At 47.4% G+C, this 15,082-nt stretch overlaps 2 protein-coding genes across 2 annotated transcripts in view; one reads left to right on the forward strand and one right to left on the reverse strand.

Moving 5' to 3' along the window:
- Window positions 1-1,390: 1,390 nt before the first annotated feature.
- On the reverse strand, window positions 1,391-9,656 carry LOC311000857 (cyclin-dependent kinase 5 activator 1-like). Its single transcript, XM_083991719.1, has 3 exons — window positions 8,685-9,656; window positions 5,383-5,520; window positions 1,391-5,277 (listed from the first exon to the last, which is right to left on the reverse strand). The coding sequence occupies exons 1-3, from the start codon at window positions 9,147-9,149 to the stop codon at window positions 4,816-4,818; spliced, it is 1,065 nt and encodes a 354-aa protein (XP_083847845.1). The 5' UTR covers window positions 9,150-9,656; the 3' UTR covers window positions 1,391-4,815.
- A 333-nt stretch (window positions 9,657-9,989) lies between these two features.
- The window catches only part of fmnl2b (formin-like 2b), a 20,483-nt gene continuing 15,390 nt past the window's right edge, over window positions 9,990-15,082 (forward strand). The window contains 4 exon segments of the mRNA XM_083992035.1: window positions 9,990-10,972; window positions 14,382-14,465; window positions 14,591-14,671; window positions 14,764-14,840. Coding sequence (XP_083848161.1) covers window positions 10,856-10,972; window positions 14,382-14,465; window positions 14,591-14,671; window positions 14,764-14,840 — 359 coding nt within the window. The 5' untranslated portion in view covers window positions 9,990-10,855.

Below are 15,082 nucleotides of genomic sequence, written 5' to 3' on the forward strand. Positions count from 1 at the left end.
CATGGCTAATTAAATATGCATGTGCTGACCATATATAGTTGTATATAGGCGTTTCGGGGGTGGAGTAAGAGGTGTGTTCACGTGTGCACCATTCTTGGGTCCGGTGTGATTTATTGCGGAGAGTTGTGCGTACGCACAGTTTGATTGATCTGAAAAAGGTGTGAATATTTTTGGTGTACGCCATTTTTGTCTTTTCGCCGTAAGCAAAAATGTAGTAGCAGTTTTACACCCTCTTTGATAAATGAGGCCCCTGGAGATAAGAAAGATTAGTGAGGACCTAACATACAGTATATCTATTCGTGATTTTTCCACGTCTGATTTAACATGGCAGTCTATGGCCAACTTTTGACAGGATCATCTCTGGAAAGCTCGTCCCAGACTGAGTAAAATGACACCAATTTCAACTTTATACCAGCTTCCCAGCCAAAGTTATAAAAGATGGCCGTTTCGGCGATACCCCCTTTTACCCAGTAACCCTACACTCTGTATGGCCAACTTCTGACAGGAAGCTCCTACAGACCGAGGACATTTCTGGAAAGCTTGTCCCAGATGGAGTAAAATGACACTAATTTCAAGTCTAACCCACCTTCCTAGCCAAAGTTATGACAGATGGACCTTTCGCCGACAGGCCGTTTCAGACATTAATCAAGGGACATAACTTTTGAACCATAACTCCCACACACTTGCAAAGGGGCTCTACCCCCAATATATTGACCACGGGGAACAATTTGAGACCACTCCCAAGTCTCTAGGACATTCCCTTCAAAAGTTACCCGGAAGTGACCCGACGGGGGAGTGAGTGGTATTTTTGGAATCACAGTACCCCACTGAGTGAATTGGAAATGTTTTCTACTCTCTACGAGACTCCTATTCCCCCCTTTCACCCTATTACCTAATGCATTCCTATGAGGACGCTTTCAACGCCCATAAATCATCAACACTAACACCCACAGACTTCTAAGTGGCCTCTACCCCACTATATTGACCACGAGGAACACGTAGACACCACCCCCGAGTCTCTACGACATTCCGTTCAAGAGTTACCCGGAAGTGACCCGACGGGGGAGAAAGTGGTATTTTTGGAACGAGACTACCACAATGATGAGTAGAACAGCAGCAGGCTGTACGCTGTCCAGCTCCAAACCGTCACACACTTCCATCACTTTGATGTGTGTCTCTGCAGCGCGCTTCTCTGACGACTTTCACCTGTAAGGGGGCGGAGCTTATTCTCTCTAACCAATGGGAAGTCACTGCTGTTTGATTCGAGCAATAGAAATAGACCAGGACTTGACAAACACATAAATCAACCAATGAATTCAAACCAACCAACTCCCGGGCTTTTCTGAACTGGAAATGCGTCACAAACAAAATAAAAGTAGTAGATCAAAAATCATAATGAAATTATTTTTATTAGATGACATTAGAGTTCAACTTAAAAACAAATATTATTCCACTTAACATGTGTGTTCTGGTGTTTGGTTAACAGCAGTTTCAGCTCAATACAGAGATCAAACCTGCGATCATTTGAAGTCTCACCTCATTTAACATGGTGCTCATTAGCTAATTATAATAATTACGATTATAAAAGTGAAACTTGCTGTGACTGAGTGCTACAGTTTAAAAACCTCTGAGGTTGTTTGATGATGTCACTTCCTGTTGGACAAGTTCAAGTCCTGCATGAGACAAACACATTTCATCTCTGCATCTTTGTTTTCACTCTGAGTTCTTCCTCTTCACCTTCGTCTCTGTGAAACACCTCCTCCTCCTCTTCCTCCGTCTCTCTTCTCTCTGCAGCAAATTCAGACCAATCAGCAGCGAGTGGATCTGCATCATGTGACCAGTGTGTCCACGATTCACAAAACCAGAGCAGAGATGACTCACTGCAGTGACACACACACACACACACACACACACACACACACACACACACACACACACACACACACACACACACACACACACACACACACACACACACACACACACCTGCTGTAACACATCTGTACATTTCCATGTCATAGTTCAAACTTCTTCAGTGTTTTATTAAATAACTTATGAAACCACCTCGACTCAGTGACTCATGCTGACGATGACATCATGAACCCTGGGCCGTGACCTTTGACCTTTAGCCAGTTTTATTTCCTTTGGTCACGAGAGAAGAAACAGGTTCATCATCAGCCAATCACAACCCCGACCTCTGACCTCTGACCCTTTTAAAAGCAGTTCTCACTAAATATCTCAGATTCTACATTTTAATATTGTGATGGTCCAAACACTCAGACGCCGATTTAACCTCGACAAACAAACTGCGGCGGAACAGAACAGAATAAAACAGAACCGGGGCAGAATAGAATAAAACAGAACAGAACATAACAGAGCCAAACAGAACCAGGGCGACAGACTCCGGTTCTGGATCCGTTTACTTTGTGATTTGATTTCCAGATCAAAACAGTTGACACAAATCATTCAACCTGGTTTTTACATTCAACAGGTTCGGGTCTGTCCGCCATTATGGCTGCTGCTTCCACTCACTGATCAAAAATATTATTGATCACATGATTGATTTCCCTCACCGTCTCATCTCTGACCTCCGTCACAGGAAGTGAACGACCGTCTCATCAGCAACAATCAACCAGAATGAGAATCAGAGTAAATATCAATCAGTGAAGGAACTGGATGTGTTTTCATGAACGTCCACCAGGAGGAGGGATGCCCTACAAAGGCAAAGTGCAGTATCTCCTTTTTTTCTTTTTTCTTTTGACCAATCAAAAGTGTGGCATATTCTCTTCAATCTGGTAGAATTTGATATTAGTACTGCTAAAATTTCCAGAGTTATCAGGCTTTTTATTTAGCTGTCCATCCAAAAAAGCTCTGTGAATGTGAAACCAAGGCAAAGTGCAGTATCTGCAAAGAGTAACGGTACTCCCTACATCCCATAATTTACTCTATGATTCCATTGGAGTAAAACCAAGGCAAAGTGCCGTATCTGCACCAAAACCAAGGCAAAGTGCCGTACCTGCCATAAAACGGTCAAAATTGGTCAGAAAGACAAACTACAAAATACATTTAATTCAGTCCACCTTTATCTAATCAATTATAGACTTGGTAGTTATTCATAATTTGATGCTTAAACCTGACAATAGGTGCGTTTCCATACCCAAATATTGAAATTAAAAACTGGTAATGGAAACACCTACATTTCGAAAAAATTCTCAAATATCGCTAAAAAGTTTTCATGAGGTGGTTTTTGAGACGTATCGATACAAACGTGTATCGCAAAAGTGTAATGGAAACACTTTTTTCGCTTTTCTACACGTCACCGGCGTCACCGGAGTTGTGTGTGTCCACAGCTTTATGTGACTGGAGGGGACGAATGTACCACATGTTTTTTGTCATGCATTGCTGACCTGGACATTGTTTCTCAATAAATCAGAAAAACCTTTCCTATTATTCCCCTTTTCCGTGCATGGTTGAAGGAGATTGGCTCACATCCACGCTCCACTCCCTCCTGCGCCGAAATGTCCCCTCTAGTCACATAAACCAGTACGGGTGTGTGGACACAACCACCTCATCACCGCTGGTGTTTAAAAGGCTCCGGTCTTTCTGCAGTCAGGTTAAAGCGCACATCCGCCGTGTTGGTAAACAAATAATCCCTCTATATCAACGTATGTGTCGGAGGCAACCGTGCTTGAGCAGCTTGGGTTGGAGGTGGTGTGAGTGCGGGCCAGCGGGGGACAGAGGAGGGGGGGCATTCGGGCTTCAGAGCGGTACGGAACAACTGGCCCGTGTGAGTGTGCCCTTATTTGTGGCCGCTGCCAGCGCCACACGGGCTTTGCCTTTCAGCGATCAAGCGCTGTTTTCGTCTTTGTTAAAAACAATAACAGCAACAGCTGTAGGCAGCTGAGATCACTGTGCTATCACCATAGAAACGCAAGACGCATTACGGCTCATTCGCAAAACACCTTTCAATGGAAACACCCGCAAATAGCAATTGCACTTTTTCGAAGTTTCAGAAATATCGCTTTTATTTTGCGAAAATCTGTGATGGAAACGCAGCTAAAGAAAAACACAAAAAGCTGTTTTTCTCAGTTTGGCATTTTTCCAGATACTGCACTTTGCCTTTGTAGAGCAGAGGAGACGTCCACCAGGAGGAGACGAGGAGACGAGGGTTGGGCTCCGGTTCCTGACGGAAACAACAACGTCCTCTGATTGAAGCTCCGTTTATTCTGTTTATTTACATTTATTCCACCGTCGTTCTGAGAACAGACGCCGCTCTGCAGGAAACACGCTTTGACACGCGCAGGAAAAAGAGAAAGGAATTCTATCTGCGTTGGTGTTTGACTGGTCGCACGCTGCGGGTTGTGGGCGGATCTTAACTTCTTCTTCCTTGTTTTACCGGCGCTCGGCGCCAGTGAACCAGATTAAAACTCATCAACGGTTCTGATGGAACCGGTTCCATCTGGTTCTCGGAGCCCAACCCCAGAGGAGACTGTTGGACGTCTCCAGGTGTTGATGATGTCATGAAGCTCTCACCAACGTGTTGACACAAAATAAGGCTGGAGATTGGATATAAGGTTGCCATGGTAACTTGTCTACATCCACAATGGTACAATCAGAAGATGACGTTGGTTTTGATTGACAGCATGCAGTTAAAGTGAGCGAGTGTCGGAGGTCCAGAGTCTCGGTCACCACGGTAACGGGGCAGCCAGAGTCTCGGTCACCACGGTAACGGGGCAGCCAGTTTACATTCAGACCTCGGAGGTCGACGGCCGCCGGGCGAGTCTCATTGACAAACACTGAGATCCTCTCTCTCTCTTAACGATCCAGATCAACAATCCTGTTTCCTTCATCGTTCTCTTTGTCCTCCTCCTCCTTCTCCTTCTCTTTTCTCTTCTCCTCCTTCTCCTTCTCCTTCTCTTTTCTCTTCTCCTCCTCCTCCCTCTCTCTCTCCCTCTGTCTCTCCCTCGCCCCCCCCTGGTTCTTCAGATCCTGAAAGACTTCCGTGAAGAAGTGCGGGTCGGCGTTGATCCGCAGCATGTCATCGCTCAGGCGCTCGATCAGCTCCAGCGCTCGCTCCCAGAATGCATCGCGGCTGGACTCCACCAGGAACGGCTTGAGCGGGTAGGAGATCTCGTTGCCTAGATACGAGTAGGCCAGGTAGAGACAGGTGAGGAAGACGGCGTGGAGCTCCGCCTCCGAACACGTGTCCTCGTCCACGGCCTCTCGACACAGCAGGTAGACGAAGACCAGGCTGGCCGGGCTCAGGAAGCACTGGTCCTAGGGAGAGACAGAGATACTACTAGTACTAGTACTACATAAACACTACTACTACTACTACTACTACAGTACTACTCCAGTACTACAGTAGTACTACTCCAGTACCTGCCAGCCTTGGACCAGCAGAGCTCGGTCGACGTTTCTGAACCACAGGACGATCTGATTGGACGACAGCTCCTTCACCTTCACACAGCGACGACACAGGAAGTCAGAGAGACATCGAAGGAGCTCGCCTGTGGACGCCTGCAAGGGGACAGACAAGGAGACAAGGACAGAAGGAGATGAGCTTTGAAACAGAAGACCAGAATTACTATTCATCTTTAATAGAAAAGAATAAGAACAACCCCAGGTTCCTCTTCAACACTGTGGCCAGGCTGACCAAGAACCATAGTGTCGTTGAGCCATCCATCCCTCCAACCGAAAAGATTGTTAATATTAGAACGAAGATTGCCAGTAATGGAGCACAGATTACGGTAACCACAGAAGCACCTCCCAGACTTGGTACACACTTGGACAGCTTCTCTCCCATCGACCTGTCGGACTTAACTTCTGCAATTACTTCTTCCACAATTCCACAGTCCCGACAAGACTACTTAAGGATGTCTTCCCCTTAATTAACATTTCTTTTCTGAACCAAATCAATCTTTCCCTAGTCACAGGCTACGTGCCACAGGCCTTCAAGGTGGCTGTCATTAACCCTTAAAAAACCTTCTCTTGACCCAGACGTCCTAGCCAACTATAGGCCTATATCCAACCTTCCTTACATCTCCAAGATCCTCGAGAAGGTTGTCCTGGAGCAGCTACATGAACATCAGCACAGCAACGAGCTCTTTGAAGCTTTCCAATCTGGATTCAGAGAACACCATAGCACTCAAACATCACTTGTCAAAGTCTCTAATGATCTTCTTATAGCTTCAGACAGAGGTCTCGTCTCTGTACTTGTACTTTTGGACCTTAGTGCTGCATTCGACAACATCGACCACAGCATCCTGCTGCAGAGACTGGATCATGAAATTGGGATTAAAGGACCTGGTTTAAGTCATACTTATCTGACAGGTTTCAATTTGTAAATGATAATAACGACCACTCAGAGTACAGCAGAGTTACGTATGGTGTACCACAGGGTTCAGTCTTAGGGCCAATCCTCTTCATTCTTTACATGCTCCCATTAGGTGACATCATCCGGAAGCACTCAATCAATTTTCACTGTTATGCGGATGATACGCAACTCTACTTGTCCATGGAGCCAGATGACAGAAGCCGCCTCATCAATCTGCAAGACTGTCTGAAAGACATTAGATCCTGGATGTCCTCTAACAACTGCGAGGAACCTTGGAGTCATTTTTGACCAGGACCTTTCCTTCAGCTCCCACATAAAACACATGAGTAGGACCGCCTTCTTCCATCTACGCAGTATCATTAAGAGGAATATCCTCTCCCAGAGTGATGCTGAGAAACTAGTGCATGCATTTATCACTTCTAGGCTAGACTACTGCAACTCTCTCCTGTCAGGATGTCCGAAAAACTCTCTAAAGAGTCTCCAGCTGGTCCAGAATGCCGCAGCGAGGGTTTTGACAGGAGTTAGGAAGAGAGAGCACATCTCTCCCACTTTAGCTTCTCTCCACTGGCTTCCTTCTGCTGACTTATAAGGCTCTTAATCATAAAGCTCCATCCTATCTGAAAGAACTAATCATTCCTTACTGTCCTACCAGAGCACTCCGCTCCCAGAATGCAGGCAAGGCAAGGCAATTTTATTTGTATAGCCCGTTTTTACAAACAGTTTGTCTCAAAGGGCTTTACATGGCATCGTAACAACATCCTAGACCCTCACATCGACTGAGGAAAAACTCCATGGAAACCCTTTTAACAGGGAAAAATCGGAGAAACCTCAGGGTGAGCAACAGAGAAGGGATCCCTCACCCAGGACGGACAGGTCTGTTAGTGACTCCCAGTATCTCTAAAAACAGACTGGGAGGTAGAGCCTTCAGTTACCGGGCTCCTTTACTGTGGAACCAGCTCTCTCCATCCGCTGCTATAGGCTTAGACTGCTGGGGACACATCTGGTTACACAGAGCCCTCTCCTTTCTCCTCCTCTCCTCTCCTCTCCTCTCCTCTCCTCTCCTCTCCTCTCCTCTCCTCTCCTCTCCTCTCCTCTCCTCTCCTCTCCACTCCTCTCCCCACATCTCCTCTCCCTCCTCTCCTCTCCTCTCCTCAGTATATTTTTGAACTGTCATTTTCTGTTGTACTTTGTAGTTTGGCCTTGGTGTCTCGCACTCTCTCTGTGTTTCCACAGATCCACCGGAGCTCCATCTCTCTGCACCAGCCGCCGCCTGCATCGCCCCCCCCCCCCCCCCCCTTCCCACCCTTTCCCCTGCTGTTAGACCGGCCTCCCCTCCCTTCCCATGGACCAGTCTGCCATCCAGTCCTCCCCATTAAGCTGGCCAGCTCTCCCTGTCCCCCCCCCCTCACCAGAGGCTGCCTTCATCAACTCCTGCTAACATTTCCATATTTCGCACATTCTGTGACATAAACTGTTTTCTTGTCTGTAACAACATCTATTGCACGTCTGTCCGTCCTGGGTGAGGGATCCCTCCTCTGTTGCTCACCCTGAGGTTTCTCCTGGTTTTCCCTGTTAAAAGGGTTTTCCATGGAGTTTTTCCTCAGTCGATGTGAGGGTCTAAGGACAGAGGATGTTGTTACGATGCCATGTAAAGCCCTTTGAGACAAACTGTTTGTAAAAACGGGCTATACAAATAAAATTGCCTTGCCTTGCCATGAGAAGGACACACAGAGACAAGGAGACAAGGATGAGGTGACACAAATAAGGAGACGAGGATGAAGAGACAGACAAGGAGACAAGGATCAGGAAACATAAACAAGGAGATGAAGACACAGGGACAAGGAGACGAGGAGACGAGGAGACAAGGAGACGAGGACATGAGGGGACAAGGACATAGAGATGAGGAGACAAGGAGATGAGGACATAGAGACGAGGAGACAAGGATGAGGAGACAAGGACATGTGGACACTGTGGGACAGTTTGATCTCTGAACTTCAGTTTCTTCTGGAGGGAAAATAATTTCTGTTTCTTTATGTTTGATTTTGGATCAAACTGATCACGTGTCCAATAAACATCCAATCAGTCTCTATATAAATAGTATATATATATACTATATATATATATATGTATATATATACAGTATATATACATATAATGAGTCTATATGGATCATTGATTCCTTGTCTCTAATCGATCGGAACCCATCGGAGCTCGATGCGGCTGCTGAAAGCCGACCTGCACCACGACTAACCCTATATATATACAGTATATACATATACATATATGTACATGTATATATATGTATATGTATAGACTGATTATATATATGTGCTGCTGAGTGACCGACCTGCACCACGACTCTCCGCGGCGACAGAACCGTGTCGAGTCGCTCCGGACGCTCCGGACGCTCCGGGACGGTGGGGACGGGAACGGGGATCGGTCCGTGTCTCTGTCCAGTCTTCGGGTTGGGGTTCGGTTGGTGGCGGCCGTTGCTAGGGTTACCGTTGGGTCGGTGGCAGCCGTCGTCGTTCTCCTTGTCCCGCTGCGCCGGCCCGGACTCGGACTCGGGAACAGGCTTCACCTTCTTCCCGCCCTTCCTCTTGGCGCGCGCCGCCACCAGACGTTTCTTCCAGCGGAGCGCGTGCAGCAGCACCGGGTGGCGTCTCTTCTTCTTCTTCTGCTTCTGCTCTGACGCTAAGCCTTCCTCCTCCTCCTCCTCCTCGCCAGCCTCCACCGGCTTCTGCACCGCCAGCTCCGGCCCACGAGCCGCCGCTTTCCGCGAGCCCGGAGACAGAGACAGCACCGTTCCCATGACGACAACCGGACCGAGCGGCGCGAGCCTCTCTGCTGCAGCGCAGGAGGAGGAGGAGGAGGAGGAGGAAGAGCGTGTGTGTGTGTGTCCTTGCGCTACAGCGTCAAATCATTAAAGTAAAAAAAAAAATCATCATTTAGAGAAACAGAGACGAGCAACTGCAGCAGCGTCCGTCTCCACCTGTCTGTCTCTGTCTCTGTCTCCGTCTCCACCTGTCTCTGTCTCAGTCTCTGTCTCAGTCTCTGTCTCAGTCTCTGTCTCCGTGACGCAGACTGAAGGAATGGGGGGGTTAGGATGGGGTTGGGGGGGGGGGGGGGGGGGTGATGCGCGCTGCAGAGACTCGGAGCTGAAACTCAGTTTAAAGCTGCAGTAGAGTTAAAGGAGCATTTCACAGACATCAGCAGCGAATCAAAATTAGTCTGGAAGATGAAAAAAAAAGGAAATAAGTAATAATACGGTTAGGGTTAGCAATAATAATAATAGTTACTGACCAAAGAGCTCGGTGTGAAGCCCCGTGGCCATAATAATAATAATAATAATAATGATAATGATAATGATAATGTCAATAATAATAATGATAATGATAATGATAATAATAAGAAGAATGATAATAATAAATGATAATAATAATAATAATAATGATAATAATAAGAAGAATGATAATAATAAATGATAATAATAATAATAATAATAATAATAATAATAATAATAATAATAATAATAATAATAATAAAACACTAACAGCCGCTTCATGTTTTCAATCTGTTACTGAGCAACTTTTAGAAATTAATGAATAAAATCAAAGGGTTGTAAACTGATTAAACAGAGTGATATTGATCATTGATATTCTTATTGATCATTGATCCAATCATGTTCGTTTCCCTTCATAATGTCACATTATCAATATTATCATCATTATTATTATTATCATCATCATCATCATCATCATTATTATTACCAATATTATTATTGTTATTATGATAATTGTCATTAACAGAGACGATGTGACAGTCAGTGGCCTCATGGCTCCGCCCCCTCAGTGTGTGTGTGTGTGTGTGTGTGTGTGTGTAGGGGCGGTGGGGGGGGGAGGGGCCAGCGGCAGCAGAAGGTTCATTGTCTGAGGAGCAGAGAGAGAGAGAGGAGGAGGGAGGGGCGAGCGAGGTAGACAAAGACTGCAGCTGGGAGAGAGAGAGAGAGAGCGACAGAGACAAAGAGGGCGAACGAGTCTCGTTCTTTCTTCATGTGGGGGAGGAGAGAGAGAGAGAGAGAGAGAGAGGGGAGGATTAACACCGCTCACACACACACATCTCACATCAACACACACACCGACTCACACACACTGACACACACACACACATCTACACACACACACACGCGTCGCAGAGCGAAGCTTCATCTGGAGCAGCAGCATCTTCATCTTCAGCATCTTCATCTTCAGCATCTTCGTCTTCAGCATCTTCTTCCTCTTCCTCAGCAACGGAGGCAGAACGGACGAGAGACAAAGAGACTGACAGAGAGAGAGAGAGAGAGAGAGAGGCCTGCTGCAGCTCGACCGCCCGTCTCTCGCCCCGTCATGGCCGACCACATGTTCCAGCCGCCGCCGCCGCCGCCGTGTGTCTGAGTGTGTTGTTGTAGTGGGTGTGTTCGCTCCGCTAGCTGAGTGTGTGTTAGCTCAGTGTGTGTGTGTGTGTGTGTGTGTGTGTGTGATGGGCAACGCAGAGAGCATGGAGACGCAGCTCGCCGTCATCCGGTCCAGAGCGGCGCCGGTTCGACTCCCGATGCCGGACGCCGCCGAGCTGGAGGAGAGGTTCTCCATCGCACTGGTGAGGACACACACACACACACACATTGAACACACAGAGATACACACACAGACACACACTGATCACATACAGACACACACACAGATACACAACTGACTGCACTGAAACATGAACAAATGAATCTATAGGATGTTTTGGTCTGAGGTTCTGGTCTGAGGTGGACTCAGTCTGATGTGGACTCATGTGGACTCGGTCTGTCTTCTTCATTTGTCCTAAATCGCTGCTTATTTAACTGTTATATTATTAATCATAATTCTCATGGTTTCAGGTTTGTAATTTCTACTCATGTTCTTATCTCTCGCCTCCCTCCGACCTTCCCAGATCCCAGATCCCAGATCCCTAATTCTTCCCACCATCTTCCTTTTCTCCCAGTGTATGGAACTACTTTATGCATGATTAATTGATATGGATGAATATCAAAATATGAATCCCTACGAGTCGTTTCTCTAAAGCTGCTGATGTCCAGAGACGTGGTAGTGGAGGAGCGTGGTGTTCAGGGACAGAGTTTCTCTTACAGGATGATGATGATGTCAGATGTGACCAGAGATGAATATGCAGTCAGAAATCTATTTGTCAAACATTCGCCGTGTCTCAGTTCAGCGGCTGCAGCCTTTCGGAGGATGCAGCCTAACCCGTCTTCAGAGGCTGCGTCGACCGTCGGTAAATGAGACGGTCTGTCCTGATTGCGTCCGAATGTAAACGACGTCCTAACGTTAAACATTTGAAAGTGGCGCTTGCAACGGCTCTTCCGTTCCTCCACTCCTCACCGGTGGCGCCAGCGGAGCAGAGCGGGGATACGGCGGAGAGCCGCTGGGGTCATCCCTATGTTCCCCAGGTCCTATGTTCCCCACTTTGTATGGGACCGCTTTTCCCCAAAAGGGTCCTATGTTCCCCACTGTGTCCAGAACCCTTTTTTTTAGAAAAAGGGTCCTATGTTCCCCGCTTTTCTTCAAAAGGACCCAGGGAACATGCAATTTTTGTACCCATACCTGTTGTGACTTTGCAGATTTTTGCCTATTTTTGAGTGAGAAGTTGAGTTGTGACTTTGAGTGAGAAGTAGAATTGTCCCATTGGTTGGGTTTAGGCAATGAAGAAAGGAGTTGGTTAAGTTTAGTAAAAAGACCAGGTAGAGGCTAGACAGGCCAGATAGATAGAGAGTCCAGATAAGTAGAGAGAGTCCATCGACCAGCAACAGCGGGGAACATAGGACCCTTTTTCTGAAAAAGGGTCCTATGTTCCCCACTGTTACCGGTATGTATTGCGACCGGGGAACATAGGACCCTTTTTGGGAAAAACGGGGAACATAGGACCCATTTTCAAAAAGAGGGTCCTATATTCCCCTATGGGGGAACATAGAACCCGGGGAACATAGGTACGCTCCCGAGCCGCTAATGATTCATTTGGGGATCATCCCTATGTTCCCCGGGTCCTATGTTCCCCACTTTGTATGAGACCGGGGAACATAGAACCCCTTTTCTAAAAAAGGGTCCTATGTTCCCCGCTTTTCCCCAAAAGGGTCCTATTTTCCCCTCTGTGTTCAGACCGGGGAACATGAAAAAGGGTCCTATGTTGAAAAAGGGTCCTATGTTCCCCAGTATGTATTGCGACCGGGGAACATAGGACCCTTTTTGGGGAAAACGGGGAACATAGGACCCTTTTTCAAAAAGTGGGTCCTATATTCCCCTATAGGGGACCATAGAACCCGGGGAACATAGGACCCGGGGAACATAGGTACGCTCCCGTTCGTTTGATAGCATGCTACGTTGCTAATAACAACAACAGCGCGCAAAAAATCTTGGGATACGGGAGGCCACGAGGGATCGTGCAGTGCGTCCTCCTAGAACTGGCAGAGGAAGGAAGGAAGGCTGCATTTGGAGGAGCCTTTGAATTAAATTGAATTGGGACCGGCCTAGTCGCGGCGCTGTGACACCATCGGCCTTCAAATAGAGTGCCGAAGCGGAAGCAGGAAGTAACGGCGCCATGGGTCCTCAATTCGAAAAAAGTCTCCATACAAATGAACGGGAGTCCAAGTTTTATTTTGTGATCCGTTTGAATTGTGCCATGAGAAAAAAATATGTCCTCTACCTGTTTAAAACATCACGATTCATGCCGAGAAATCAGCAGTTTGTCGAAAAACGGCAACAGAAGAATGTATTTTGTGTGACGACGCTCTGTGGACTACAAATCTGGTGTCCCACAAAAAATACGTCACCAACTGACACGGGAAAGGGCGCCATGTAGTGACGTCACCTACACCACCTGGAGTCTTTCTGGTTACGGACTCTTCGGAATTTTATTTATTTATTTACAACAAACAGCTGGTTTCTCGGCATGAAACGGGATGTTTTAAACAGGTAGAGGACATATTTTTTTCTCATGGCACCATTCAAACGGATCACGAAATAAAACTTGGACTCCCGTTCATTTGTATGGAGACTTTTTTTCGAATTGAGGACCCATGGCGCCGTTACTTCCTGCTTCCGCTTCGGCACTATATGCCGCCGCGACGCTGTGACATCATCGGCCTCTGAAGGCCGCAGCCGCTGAACTGGGACACAGTTATTATTTGTTCCAACATTTCAATCTTTTCTTTTTAGATGTGGATCTAAAATGTGAAGAATGTGAAGTCTGAAAATACATTTGTTCAATTTTTAATAATTTAGGGTTATTTTATTGGGGGACATGGATCTGCACCCATGGATCTGGTCCGATGTTCTGGACTCTGAGGGCGCACTCACACTAGGGCCAGTTGATCCGTGCCGTGCTGAAGCCCGAATGCCCCCCCTCCCCTGTCTGTCGCTGGCCCGCACTCACACTGCCCCGAACCCAAGCGTGCTGAAGCACGTTGCCTCCGACACAAACGTCATCACGTTGATATACCAACACGGCGGATGCGCTCTGACTGCAGAAAGAATGGCGCTTTGACCGGTTGTCATGGTTATCTTGAAGTTTAATCAAAGCGACGTTAACTAGCGATGTTTACGGCGCGACGTAATCATTAAGTGACTGTTGTTTACATGCGGTTGCAGACACGTGGTGGAGAACGAGCCCGCAGCGCATTACGTGTGGGCATTCCTGGCCAAGCGTACCGTGCCCAAGCACACCTCTCCCAACCGTGCCGAGCCAGGAAAGTGTACCGTGCTCATGGAACACTTGCACTCACACTACCAACAGAATCCGGACTTTAGGGGGCAAACGTGCTTGGGCACGGTACGATTGCCTAGTGTCAGTGCGCCCTGAGTCTGGTTCTGGATGTTCTGGTCTCCTCTTCTTCCTCTTTTTCTTCTTCCTCCTCTTCTTCTTCTAATTCTTCCTCTGCTGTGGAATGACCTCCAGAGAGCCGTTCACACCAGACATCCCATAATAACATGGCTGAGTTGAGTTGACTGTTTCCGTCTCTGCTCCTCAGAACTCCATGAACCTGCCTCCGGATAAGGTGCGTTTGCTACGTTCCTATGACAACGAGAAGAAGTGGGAGCTGATCTGTGATCAGGTTGGTGATGTCATCAGAGTTCAGGTCAAGTGGGCGGGGCCTCAGCTGGGGTGGGCGGGGCTTCAGCTGAGGTGGGCGGGGCTTCAGCTGAGCTGTGTGTGTGTGTGTGTGTGTGTGTGATGCAGGAGCGGTTCCAAGTGAAGAATCCTCCTCACACCTACATCCAGAAGCTCAGAGGCTTCCTGGACCCGGCCGTCACACGCAAGGTATGCTGGAGTTCCACTTCCTGTCTCTCTCTGTCTGAGGTTAAAGGGGCAGTTCAACATTTACTCAGATCCTCCTGTCTCTCTCTCTGCAGAAATTCAGAAGAAGAGTTCAGGAGTCGACTCAGATGCTCAGAGAACTGGAGATTTCTCTTCGTACAAACCACATCGGGTCTGTCTCTCACCTGTCTGTCTGTCTGTCTGTCTGTCTGTCTCTCACCCGTCTGTCTGTCTGTCTGTCTCTCACCTGTCTGTCTGTCTCTCTCACCTGACTGCCTGTCTGTCTGTCTGTCTGTCTGTCTGTCTGTCTCTCACCTGTCTGTCTGCCTGTCTGTCTCTCACCCGTCTGTCTGCCTATCTGTCTCTCACCTGTCTGTCTGTAACCTGTCTGTCTCTCACCCGTCTGTCTTTAAC

This window comes from Trachurus trachurus (genome assembly GCF_905171665.1).
Source record: "Trachurus trachurus genome assembly, chromosome: 2".
NCBI lineage: Eukaryota > Metazoa > Chordata > Actinopteri > Carangiformes > Carangidae > Trachurus > Trachurus trachurus.